This window comes from Selaginella moellendorffii, unplaced genomic scaffold (genome assembly GCF_000143415.4).
Source record: "Selaginella moellendorffii unplaced genomic scaffold, v1.0 SELMOscaffold_36, whole genome shotgun sequence".
NCBI classification, from domain to species: Eukaryota; Viridiplantae; Streptophyta; class Lycopodiopsida; order Selaginellales; family Selaginellaceae; genus Selaginella; species Selaginella moellendorffii.
In genome coordinates this window covers 114,635-127,326 of record NW_003314297.1, presented here as the reverse complement: position 1 = coordinate 127,326, position 12,692 = coordinate 114,635, and the positions used below count along the sequence as shown (strand labels likewise).

The window sequence follows — 12,692 nt, the reverse complement described above, 5'->3', positions numbered from 1 at the left end:
ATTAGGCTCTAGAGCTCCAAAACAATTTTCCGAACTGTAGGCCCAATTATTCTTGTCGATACCAATTCAACATAAAATAAATGAAAGTTGATGACTTGTTCGTCAGCAAGAATTCTGACGCGGACTCAGATTCCCTGGTCAACTCGGACCAATTTTGGCTTGCGTGATTGGAGGAATTCAGAAATTTAAAGAGAATCTAAGCTGGGCTACCTTTCCAGTTCGCTTGCTATTGGCGCTTGTCAAGAATGTCGGCCTAAGAAAGCTGTCGGCTGAGAAATATTTTCGCTCGGCACGGACTCTCCTGGTTCCACGCTATCACTTTCCAGGATCCGAAATTCGGCTTCTTTGTCTTTCTTTGTCTTTCTTTGTCTTCTTTGTCTGTCTTTCTTTTGTCCCTGTTTATGAAAATCTGGCTGTTTGAAACCTTATTCTTCGTGCTAGAACATCTAGGTGATAGTCTGGCCTTCAGAGCAACAAAGTTTAGCACTCCGGGTAATCTGTTTTGGAGATGGTTGATGGAAAATGTAGCAAATGGAGAAGAAATGAGCTCTCATTTGACATTCAGATCCATCACGAGTGCATTCTTCTCACGGCATGCTTGAAACTCGGGGAGGAGAAGCATGGGGAGAGCTGTGTTGAGGAAAGTATGCTATCAGGGACATCCAAATCAGGTTCATTATCAAAATCAATTTTTATATTGTACAGATCGTCTAGGACACGATAACCTAGACTATTTAAACAGTTAAATGCAGGAAATGAAATTTATCTTGGTGGCGCTTGCAGTACTAGACTATTTGAAATCAAACACTTAAAACCGAGTATCAACGCCAAGAGGCCAGATTATCTGGATGTTATAAGTGAATCCAAATCGATGAAGGCCAGCCCCCACGTTCCAGTGTTGTAAAGTATGTTTCCTTGCCGCAAATCCCCATGAACTATAAAAGGAAACGTTTCTGCAGTGATTTGTACCTGCTCTTTGCAAAATCGCTGCAGCAGACGCCTGCAATGAGGGAATCCAACCGTCCTCCTCGGGGAAAAACTCCATATCTATCATGAACCAGCCATCCTCACACATGAAAAACTCTGCTGGATGTCGATTTCATATCGCTGAGAGAACTTGATGACACGGGGAGACATCCAAGGCCGCCCTACTCTAAACAGAAGCTGGTTGGACCTGCCAATGTTCATCAGACGTAGATTACTCGCTGCTTGTGCACGAGTCCTCTGTACGATGGTTGCTTCCTGCTCTCGCAGCGTCCTGATCTTTGACGGCTTCTGTTTCCCTAGAGTCAAGGTTCCATAAAACAGAGCATGAGGTCACCAATGGAGGCCAAGGCCCTGGACAGTGTAGGGACATGGTCAGAGTCCTGAAGAACTTGTAGATAACAAGGAACGGAGTGAAACTGGTAAGCAGGCTTGTCGATGTATGTTGCAGCTCCCCGAACTCGTATATGTGGTCTGGCCAACTCGATCACCAGAATAGGACAGCACGACAATATGAGTACTTCACGACCTCAACGAGAGTCTCTGCTCCCAACTGTTCCACTAGTATGGCAATGGTAATCCATTCTCTAAGCCTCAACCTTGATATCCGCATGCTGTGGCCCCTGTTCGAATATGTAAACTTGAGCTCCACGCCCTCAAGAGGTAAGAGCCAAGACAAGCGACTGGGAGGTAGTGAGCAACGTCATGGAGATGAGCAGAACGGGAAGCCGAGTTTGGGCAATATTTTGAGTCTTGGGACTTTGAAGACTGTTATATAGCCGGGAGAGATAAAAAACAAAAGGATAGCTAGCACAAATCCAAGATCTGACGAAAAGCTATATCAGATCAAGAGCAAAATGATGCCGATGTTAAACCAACCTTCTTCCTTCCTTTTTCTATCATTTCATGCATCCTGTATGTTCGTACCCCTGACAAAATCGTATCTCTCCCCAGGAGAAAATTAGGCGTGAGTTCATCTCCATTTCTCTCATGCATTTTTTTCACAACTTCAGCGGCTGTGAGACGTGGATGCGGCATATTGGCACTATATGGCCATCTATTCTAGTGGAAAACAAGTATTTCATGCCTGGACCAGGGACTGCCGTGATTCCCACCACTTTGGTTTCCATGCCCTTGTCACTGGAACTTCCACTTCATGAAGAGCCTTAAACAGGCGCTTCCACCCCACGTACAAGCCTTCCACCACCAAAGCCGCCAGATCCTCTGGAGGAGAAGTTTTGCTCACTGCGCCCTCTCTCGTCAACCTCAGCGCGCCACCTTCCTCGCTACGATCGAACTCCTGCTCTGCCTGGGCCCTTTCGAAGCATTCTCGGTAGTCATCCCCGTCCACAAACGGAGGGTCCTGCTTCATACTTTCCACCAACAAGGTATTCGGGAACGGCGCAAGTGACTCCAATAGCTTTGCAAGCAGTACTCTCCCGATCCTCCCATTCCCATCCTTGAAAGGATGGATGTTCTCAAACTCGAGGAAGAACCGTGCCCCGAGCTTGAGAAGTCTCTCAGTCCGGTCGTGACAATCTCTCGCGAAGAGCTCCTCGAGCTCCGCATTGGTTTCATCCACGAGCCTGTGAAGAGCTCCCTCCACGTCCGAAGGCCACATGAAAACATGCGGCAAGTTCAGTGTCGTCACGGTGAAGGCAACCTCGTCCTCGCGCCTCAGCCTCCCGGCGATGCCTGGCTTGCTCGAGCTCATCAGGCACCTGTGCGCATCCAGAATGCCAGAAACGCTCAACCTCGGTGCCAAGTTTGCATTGCTTCCTTGGAGCTGGTGTGCAAATGCCCTGTGGAGGCAACGCATGGCTTCAGCCTCTTGGCTCATATCTTGAGAGCCATCCAGCAGCGCGCCTGCGGCAATCGCCTCCTGGGTCTCTTTATACAACTCAAACCCCTCGCCTTCGATGGCGTTCACCTGGAAAAGGAAAAGCTCCAATCCTTCCCCATTCGAGTAGACACCCTCCGCCCATTGCCGCTGCTCCTCGAGAAGATTCACAAACCTGCTCATATTCTCTTGAATCCTGGCGAGAATTTCGCTGGTGTTGGGCACTACATCGCCCACGCGCGATCGCTCCACCTCCAAAAGTGGCGCTCCACCCAATCGTACTCCCACATCAAAACCCTAGATTTCCACACCAGGGGCGATGGAGGCGAGTTGTAGTAATTTTCCATGCAGCTCTTCCGAAGGTGCACCACAACTCGAACATCTCGAGTTATGTCGATCTCGACTCATGGATCGCATTCGAGCATGTGCAAACAAGTTTCCAAAATTGTTGTGGTCTTCTCTCTCCTTCCATTCCCACGCCCACGTTCGCCCAGGCCACTCTGAGGTCCTTGCTCGCTCTTGCTGAAGACTGCAGGGAAAAGTTTTTTAATTTTCTATCGAAGTTCAAGCTGATTGTCGGTGTGGTTTTCATTGGACTTGACGCAGCTGAAAATCTAAAGAAAATGAAAATAAAAAGAGTGGACACCTGATGGAAAAGCGCTGTTTTTCATGTGTTTGGATAGTAGTTTCAATCCATATCACACGATCACACCTCATCTGACCTTACAAAAATCCTGTTAATGATTGTTATTCCCTCCCAGATTGTTAAACTTTACGACCTTCTAGGCAGCACACAGTCGGTCAAGGGAGCAAATTTCGTATGTGGCTTATCACATTAAGATCCTTGTGAGCAAAAATCTGTGAGATGAGAAAAAAATTGGTGCCTAAGACTATCCAAGGCTCAAGCCACATAGACGTTCTTCCCGGAGAAGTGCTCCGTGTACACCTCGTGCATGTAGTCCCTGTAAGTCCTGCTGCGGTACTTTGCCGGACTCTGCTGGCTCACCAGCTCTGGAATCGGGCTGATCTCCGCATCTAGTGACGGCCCAAGAAACGCCCCAACGGACAGCCTCGAGCTCTTCGAGTTCACCATCACCCTGTGCAGTATGCTCTTGTATCTCCCATTGCTGAGCTTCTGATACAAGACAACCAACCAAGACAAAGATCAATCCACAGTTTCTCAAAAAGTTTTCGACTGCTCGTACCTCTAGCTGATCGCCCATGTTAACCACCAGCATTCCCTCGAGTGGCCTCACATTGTACCAATCCTCGCCTTGCTTGAGCTGCAATCCCCCGACTCCATCCTGGAGCACAAACGTGAGGCCACCACTGTCGGTGTGGCCTTCCATCCCCAATGCTTGCCTCGGATTCGGGCAAGCCGGATAGAAGTTGGCTCTCGTCAGAAGAACCATGTCTTCGAATGCTTCCAGAAGACGATTTGTGCGGAGGCCAAGTCCCTCAGACATGACCAACAGCATCCTCTTCCCGAGCTTGAAGATGTTTCTGGCGTACTCGGATCCAACGTCCCTGTTGCATATAGAACATCAGCAATCTAGAGCAATACCATAATCACGGAGCGAGATACTGACTTGTAGCTGGCTGGGAACGCGGGCCAGGGGTGCGCTCCGAGGGACTCTTCCTTGAGCCACATCTGGAGGTGGTCGTGCCACTCGAGCTTCTCTTCCTTCGAGGGCATCATGCTGGTGCAGTAGCGGACGGGCGTGAAGATCTCCTCGGTGTAGTACCGCATCTTGTCCTCGCTGGGCGAGTTGAAGAACTCGAGAGCGCACCTCATCACATCCTCGGTGTGAATGCCGTGGTTCTTGAGCTGAACAAGAAATACATCCACTTAGCGAACATGTACTACAGGAAAAAGACACTTCTTGAAAACTTACGTAGAACATTCCGTACTTTGAGCAAGCGTCAACGAGATCCCTCTCGAAGCTCTCGCTCGCCACATCGACTATCGGCAGCACCGCGTACCGGGAGACATCGGCAGCTCCATTCGGCATCATGTATCTGTCCGGAACGCTGTCCAGCGTCCCGTTGCAGCTGTCGACAAATGCCTTGATGCCAGCCATGGATGAAACTGTGTAAGCAAGAAAGCTTCAAAGATGAAAGATGGAAATGTAAGGCTTTCTCAACTTTGAGATGCGGATATCAGTGTCCCCCCAGTGCCCTGCTTATATAGTTGCAAAAAATAAGATTTTCAAGTGGGCAGCACGAAAATGCTAAGAACGTTACCATTGCGCCGATTCCGGATCCGCCCCCGCTCAAGACCATTTTGTGGACTTTTCCGTATCCGTGATCTGACCAGCGTCCACATGCGGCCTGCCTCGGATCCACATCAGGCGTCAAAGCTCAACTTAGTTGACCCACCAGAAAAATCCATGAACCTTCGCAATTGTCACGTTTTCTAGTGTGCTTTGAGAAACGAAAAGATCGTCCACGCAAGCGACGGCTGCAGTCGGGGCGTCACATGGACTGCAATACGAACAAGACAAAGGCATAAGAAACGATTATTCGGCAATGGCTCTAGCAATGGCGAGGGAGCTCTTCTCCATCGCCAGCAATCGCTGGGTCAGGGCTTCTACCTGATAGCATGCACCGGAGGCACGCTCACCAGCTTCAGCTTGTTCTCGCAGGCGCTCAAAATCTCCCTGTGTTACAGGCAAGAGTCCGTCAATAACATCATCTCGGTACCAGCATGGCTTTCCCGCCCATTCGCGGTTGTGTTCCAGACTTTCTTCCAGTTCCACGTCAGCTCCTTTCTGCTCCTCCTTGGGCTCCTACCAACCTTCCTGTATCTACTGTTTGGCCTCTTCCTCTGGCCCGGGCCTGTCGTCAAGAAGTCCAGCGACAAGTCCATTCTCAGCTCGTTCCCCACCTTTGCCGCCTTAAGGGCCTATCTCATCGTTGTCACAGTCATCGGACTGAGATACTTCTCAAGCTCGGGGCACGGTTCTTCCTCGAGTTTGACATCCTTTCAAGGACGGGAATGGGAGGATCGGGGGAGTACTGCTCGCAAAGCTATTGCAGTCACTTGCGCCGTTCCCGAATACCTTGTTGGTGGAAAGTATGAAGCAGGACCCTCCTTTTGTGGACGGGGATGACTACCGGGAATGCTTCGAAAAGAGCAGGAGTTCGATCGTAGCGAGGAAGGTGGCGTGCTGACACTTTAGTCATGAAAAGAGCGTGGATCGATCGTGTGATCTTTACCGAGATCAGAGAAGACATGGCCATCTGAGACGACGTTGTAGTGCATGTAGGAATTACTCGTGGTGTCTGCATGCTTCGGAGTTGATCGACAACACCAGCACCGTTCGAATGTGATCGAAGCTCAGCTTGGACAACCAGAACAACCACAAGTAGTACGATGACCAGCATCAAACGAAAGGCACCGAGGCTGGAAGCCTGCTCGGTATGCTCCCCTCGGTGTTCTATCCTCTATCTCCTCTAGAAATAGGCAACATTGGTGTTTACAATAAATAGTTTTAAAAGAGTGTCTTGACAATCTCTCGCGAAGAGCTCATCTAGCTCCGCATCCACGAGCCTGTGAAGAGCTCCCTCCACGTCCGAAGGCCACATGAAAACATGCGGCAAGCTCAGTGTCGTCATGGTGAAGGCAATCTCGTCTTCGCGCCTCAGCCTCCTGGCGATGTCTGGCTTGCTCGAGCCCATCAGGCACCTGTGCGCATCCAGAATGCCAGAAGCGCTCAGCCTCGGTGCCAAGTTTGGATTGCTTCCTTGGAGCTGGTGTGCAAATGCCCTGTGGAGGCAACGCAGGGCTTCAGCCTCTTGGCTCATATCTTGAGAGCCATCCAGCAGCGCGCCTGCGGCAATCGCCTCCAGGGTCTCTTTATACAACTCAAAGCCCTCGCCTTCGATGGCGTTCACCTGGAAAAGGAAAAGCTCCAATCCTTCCCCATTCGAGTAGACACTCTCCGCCCATTGCCGCTGCTCCTCGGGAAGATTCACGAACCTGCTCATATAATCTTGAATCCTCGCTGGTGTTAGGCACTGCATTGCCCACGCGCGATCGCTCCACCCTCCAAAAAGGGCGCTCGACACAATCGTACTCCCACATCCACATCAAAATTCCTAATGTTTGAGAGATTTCCAGGTGCACACCAGCAGTGAAGATGGAGGCGAGTTGTAGTAATTTTCCATGCAGCTCTTCCGAAGGTAACAGATGTGCACCACAACTCGAACTTCTCAAGTTACGCCGATCTCGACCCATGGATCGCATTCGAGCATCTCTGGAGTGTGGTACACCGAGAGCTCTGGAGCTCGCATTCTCAAAGTAAGATATGTACAGCGTACTTTTTAGAAACATCGGTGGTTCTTTTGCAGGATGAATGACGAGTTGCAGGATCTGGTGGGAACATCAGAGTGCTGGGTATGTGTTAATATAGGAAGGACGAGAGGCTGACTCGTCCAAGTTCTCTTTACCAAGCAGTTTACGTATACAAGCGTTTTCACCACTCGGATTGATGCACTTGTGTCCATTGTACACTTTCAATCCGCAAACGAGCTTGTAATGTGCCAACGAATAAGAAAAAAAATCTGTTCTGTCTTCCTTTTCATAAAGTTACAGGTATGCCGGAGTGTGTAGCACACTTGATACATTGTGCTTTTGCTATTACAGGGGCGTTGTTTCATTTGCTTGCAGGGAGGGCGTTAAGCACATAGTGCTCCCAGCTATCTGCGGTCGGTTTGTACTCACACCTTACCTCTTGTATGTGGTATATTTCAGGTTTCCTTTGGATAATCTATTTTATTCTATATTCTGTTTTGGCAGTTTCGTAGTGCCCAACAAAAAGCATGAGACTGAGCAAACAAGTTTGCAAGTTTGTTGTGGAAGTCTTCTCTCTCCCTCCATTCCCACGCTCACGTTCCTCCATCTCCCAGCCCAGCTCACTTAATTTTCTATAGTTGATTGTCGGTGTGGTTTTCACTGGACTTGACACAGCTAACAATCTAAAGCCAATGAAAATAAAAAGAGTGGACACCTGATGGGAAAGTGCTGCTTTTTGTGTGTTTGGATAGTACTTTCAATCCACACCTGTCATATAATTCTGGCGCTTAGGACCACGTTACAAAATTCAACTATAAATTATTTATATAATGAGACACCTGTTAACAAAAATTTCTCTTATTCCTTCCCAGATTGTTAAACTTGATGACCTTCTAGGCAGCACACAGTCGGATTGTTAATCTTTTACGACCTTCTAGGCAGCACACAGTCTGATTGTTAACCTTTTACGACCTTCTAGGCAGCACACAGTCGGTCAAGGGAGCAAATTTCGTATGTGGCTTATCACATTAAGATCCTTGTGAGCAAAAATCTGTGAGATGAGAAAAAAATTGGTGCCTATGACTATCCAAGGCTCAAGCCACATAGACATTCTTCCCGGAGAAGTGCTCCGTGTACACCTCGTGCATGTAGTCCCTGTAAGTCCTGCTGCGGTACTTTGCCGGACTCTCCTGGCTCACCAGCTCTGGAATCGGGCTGATCTCCGCATCTAGTGACGGCCCAAGAAACGCCCCAACGGACAGCCTCGAGCTCTTCGAGTTCACCATCACCCTGTGCAGTATGCTCTTGTATCTCCCATTGCTCAGCTTCTGATATAAGACAACCAACCAAGAGTAAGATCAATCCACAGTTTCTCAAAAAGTTTTCAACTGCTCGTACCTCTAGCTGATCGCCCATGTTAACCACCAGCATTCCCTCGAGTGGCCTCACATTGTACCAATCCTCGCCTTGCTTGAGCTGCAATCCCCCGACTCCATCCTGGAGCACAAACGTGAGGCCACCACTGTCGGTGTGGCCTTCCATCCCCAAGGCTTGCCTCGGATTCGGGCAAGCCGGATAGAAGTTGGCTCTCGTCAGAAGAACCATGTCTTCGAATGCTTCCAGAAGACGGCTTGTGCGGAGGCCAAGTCCCTCAGACATGACCAACAGCATCCTCTTTCCGAGCTTGAAGATGTTTCTGGCGTACTCAGATCCAACGTCCCTGTTGCATATAGAGCATCAGCAATCTAGAGCAATACCATAATCAAGGAGCGAGATACTGACTTGTAGCTGGCTGGGAACGCGGGCCAGGGGTGCGCTCCGAGGGACTCTTCCTTGAGCCACATCTGGAGGTGGTCGTGCCACTCGAGCTTCTCTTCCTTCGAAGGCATCATGCTGGTGCAGTAGCGGACGGGCGTGAAGATCTCCTCGGTGTAGTACCGCATCTTGTCCTCGCTGGGCGAGTTGAAGAACTCGAGAGCGCACCTCATCACATCCTCGGTGTGAATGCCATGGTTCTTGAGCTGAACAAGAAATACACCCACTTAGCAAACATGTACTACAGGAAAAGACACTTCTTGAAAACTTACGTAGAACATTCCGTACTTTGCGCAAGCGTCAACGAGATCCCTCTCGAAGCTCTTGCTCGCCACATCGACTATCGGCAGCACCGCGTACCGGGAGACATCGGCAGCTCCATTCGGCATCATGTATCTGTCCGGAACGCTGTCCAGCGTCCCGTTGCAGCTGTCAACAAATGCCTTGATGCCAGCCATGGATGGGAAAGAAAGCTTCAAAGATGGAAATCGAAATATGCTTGGATGCTAGGCTTTCTCAACTTTGAGATGCGGATATCAGTGTCCACCCAGTGCTCTGTTTATATAGTTGCAAAAAATAAGATTTTCAAGTGGGCAGCACGAAGATGCTAAGAACGTTACCATTGTGCCGATTCCGGATCCGCCCCCGCTCAAGACCATTTTGTGGACTTTTCCGTATCCGTGATCTGACCAGCGTCCACATGTGGCCTGCCTCGGATCCACATCAAGCGTCAAAGCTCAACTTAGTTGACCCACCAGAAAAATCCATGAACCTTCGCAATTGTCACGTTTTCTAGTGTGCACTGAGAAACGAAAAGATCGTCCACGCAAGCGACGGCTGCAGTCGGGGCGTCACATGGACTGCAATACGAACAAGACAAAGGCATAAGAAACGATTATTACCTGCAAAGTCGGCAATGGCTCTAGCAATGGCGAGGGAGCTCTTCTCCATCGCCAGCAATCGCTGGGTCATCGCAGTGTCGGGCTTCTACCTGATAGCATGCACCGGAGGCCCAGCTTCAGCTTGTTCTCGCAGGCGCTCAAAATCTCCCTGTGTTACAAGCAAGAGTCCGTCAATACCATCAGCTTCTTCAAGGATCTCGGTACCAGCATGGTTTTCCTGGCCATTCGCGGTTGTGTTCCAGACTTTCTTCCAGTTCCATGTCAGCTCCTTTCTGCTCCTCCTTGGGCTTCTACCAACGTTCCTGTATCTACTGCTTGGCCTCTTCCTCGGGCCTGGGCCTGTCGTCGAGAAGTCCAGCGACAAGTCCATTCTCAGCTCGTTCCTCTACCCCACCTTTGCCTTAAGGGCCTATCTCATCGTCGTCACAGTCATTGAGGGGAGCATACCGAGCAGGCTTCCAGCCTCGATGTTGGTCATCGTACTACTTCTGGTTGTTCTGGTTGTCCAAGCTGAGCTTTGATCACATTCGAACGGTGCTGGTGTTGTCGATCAACTCCGAAGCATCCAGACACCACGAGAGTCTGTCGATCAACTTGAAAGCATCCAGACACCACCGCCAACTGACAAGTCTGAAACTCAGATCGCGGATATGAATTCCACCCGTAGTGCTCTGCAAGTCGTCGACATTCTCCTTCTCAAGCTTCCAGCGCTTGCATCTACAGATGGTTCCAAGTTCCGGTGAGAGGGAAGGACTACAGGCTGGTCCACGCCTTGCTGAGCATCGACACGTGGCTCATGGTGATCGCAACTTCCTGCGGCCTGGGAACCGTGTCTACCTTCTACAGCAACTTGGGCCAGCTGAGCGACTCCACCGCGAGGATGAACATCTTCGTGGCTCTCCTCAACATCTGGGACTTCCTGGGAGCAGTCGGCTGCGGCTTCGTGTCCGAGATATTCCTCACAAGTTTGGCATTGGACGGCCGTTCGTCTTCGCTGCTGTGGTTGGCTTTCTAGTGCTCGGCAACTTGCTCATCGCCTTGGGCCTTCCCGGTGCGCTGTACATCGGCTCCATCATCATCGGCCTCGCCACCGGAGGACAGTGGGCGGTTGCTATCGACCATCATCGCGGAGATCTTCGGGCTCAAACACTATGGAGTTCTCCAGAGCTTCCCAAACATCGCAAAGGGGATTGGGACGTTCGTCCTGTCGGTGGAAGTTGCGGGTGTGTTCTACGATCGACAAGCCAGGAGATATCGGGGCCCTGACACGCTGGAGACCGGGCTCTTGTGCCACGGTGCCAAGTGCTACAGCGAAACCTTCTTCGTCATGGCCGCCACCTGTTTGTTTGGGTGCGCCATCGCCGGAGGTGAGGCCCAGGTTGATGAGAAAAGTTGCTGCTACTGACGATGATAGCAGAGCTCTCATCTTCCTTTTTTTTTTGGTTCCAAGCTATACAAGAACCAAAGACTTGAAATTAGCACCCAGAACCAAAGAAAAACAAGAATAGAATAGGATGAATGCGTTTTAAAAATAGAGAACTCGCAAGAACTTCCGGAGGGCGACCAAATGCTTTATTTCTTTCGCATTCCACTGGAGGGCCGTGCATTTCAATCGGAGGGAAGAATGCTATCATCCAGCGCCTCGGTCGATCTATAATGCAGGATGATCGCCACATGCCCTTTTAGGGCTTTTTTGTCCTTTTGATTTAGTATTTAATTGCATTCCTAATCTAATCTAATCTAATATCGTGTGCTGTTTTCCATGAACTCCGGCCGGAAGAACCACGTCGTCATGATCGTGGGTGTGGGAAGAGCCTGTGCGGACACCGTCCGGGCTGGAGCATTCGATCCGCTAAAGCAGAACGCCACGAAGGTGAAGATCCCCTCGGAGATAGACCCGGTGGTGATTGCCCAAGAGGGCGTCAGGAAGTTCGCCGATGCGAAGCACGATTTGATCATTCTTGACACAAGTGGAAGACACAAACAAGAGAATGAGGAGCTTGCCGCTGCTAGAGTCTTTTTCTTGAGGATACTTAGCATTTGCTCTCGAACTTTACAGAACCCCGATTTGATCATTTTCGTCATGGATAGCAGCATATGGCAAGCTGCGAATGATCAAACACTGGCCTTTATAGAGAGCGCTAAGGTCGGTGCTGTTATAATCACCAAGATGGATGGCCATGCAAAAGGTGGCGGAGCTCTTAGTGCGTAACTATTCCTTTAAACCTTGACAATTGCCAAGGTTTTGGTTTTCCAGTAGAGAAAAAGCTTTTGTCGGTAACTTCTGATTCGACTCCACATGTCTCTCCAGACATGGGAGATATAGCTGGTTTTGCTGAGAAAATCAAAGAGGTTGTTCCAAGTGAATTGCAGCCAGAGTTGGTGTAAACTTGGTGGATGGAAACATCAGTTTTAAATTCTTGTGCGATCAAATCGAGAACATTACTAGCATGGGATCTCTAAGGATCTTACTATCTCGAGAACCACTATTTTTTCTGATTGTGTGCGCAGCTCATGTCCATGATTCCAGGATTCAACAACGTAAATGTGCATAGTTTTGACACTCAACAGTTAAGAAAACTCTACGAGAAACGAAGCTGACTCTCAAACTCTGGCTTTGATTTGAATGCAAAACTAAGGTATTGAATTGCAGAATGAGTTTGTTGGGATCTCGTATACTCTGAATCGCTAAGGGCTCGGGGACTAGCGTTGATAATGTAAAAACAATGTCCAAACAGATGAAAGGCCTGAAGCTCAACAAGAAAGGGGCAGAAAGAGTAAGATGCTGCTGGCAAACATGGTGAAGCAATTTAGTGGAATGGGAGGGCTCCAAACTTTGATGAAGCAATTGCCA

General features: G+C 49.5%; 2 protein-coding genes across 2 annotated transcripts; one reads left to right on the top strand and one right to left on the bottom strand.

The window, feature by feature from the left end:
* Positions 1–8,130: 8,130 nt before the first annotated feature.
* On the bottom strand, positions 8,131–9,452 carry LOC9653124 (flavanone 3-dioxygenase 2). The gene is made up of 4 exons (XM_024683138.1): positions 9,209–9,452; positions 8,904–9,142; positions 8,520–8,841; positions 8,131–8,449 (listed from the first exon to the last, which is right to left on the bottom strand). Exons 1-4 carry the CDS (start codon positions 9,392–9,394, stop codon positions 8,216–8,218), a joined length of 981 nt encoding a protein of 326 aa, XP_024538906.1. The 5' UTR covers positions 9,395–9,452; the 3' UTR covers positions 8,131–8,215.
* Positions 9,453–11,630: 2,178 nt separating this feature from the next.
* Positions 11,631–12,439, top strand: LOC9657806 (signal recognition particle 54 kDa protein 1). The gene is made up of 3 exons (XM_024682911.1): positions 11,631–12,042; positions 12,150–12,220; positions 12,350–12,439. The coding sequence occupies exons 1-3, from the start codon at positions 11,631–11,633 to the stop codon at positions 12,437–12,439; spliced, it is 573 nt and encodes a 190-aa protein (XP_024538679.1).
* Positions 12,440–12,692: the final 253 nt, after the last annotated feature.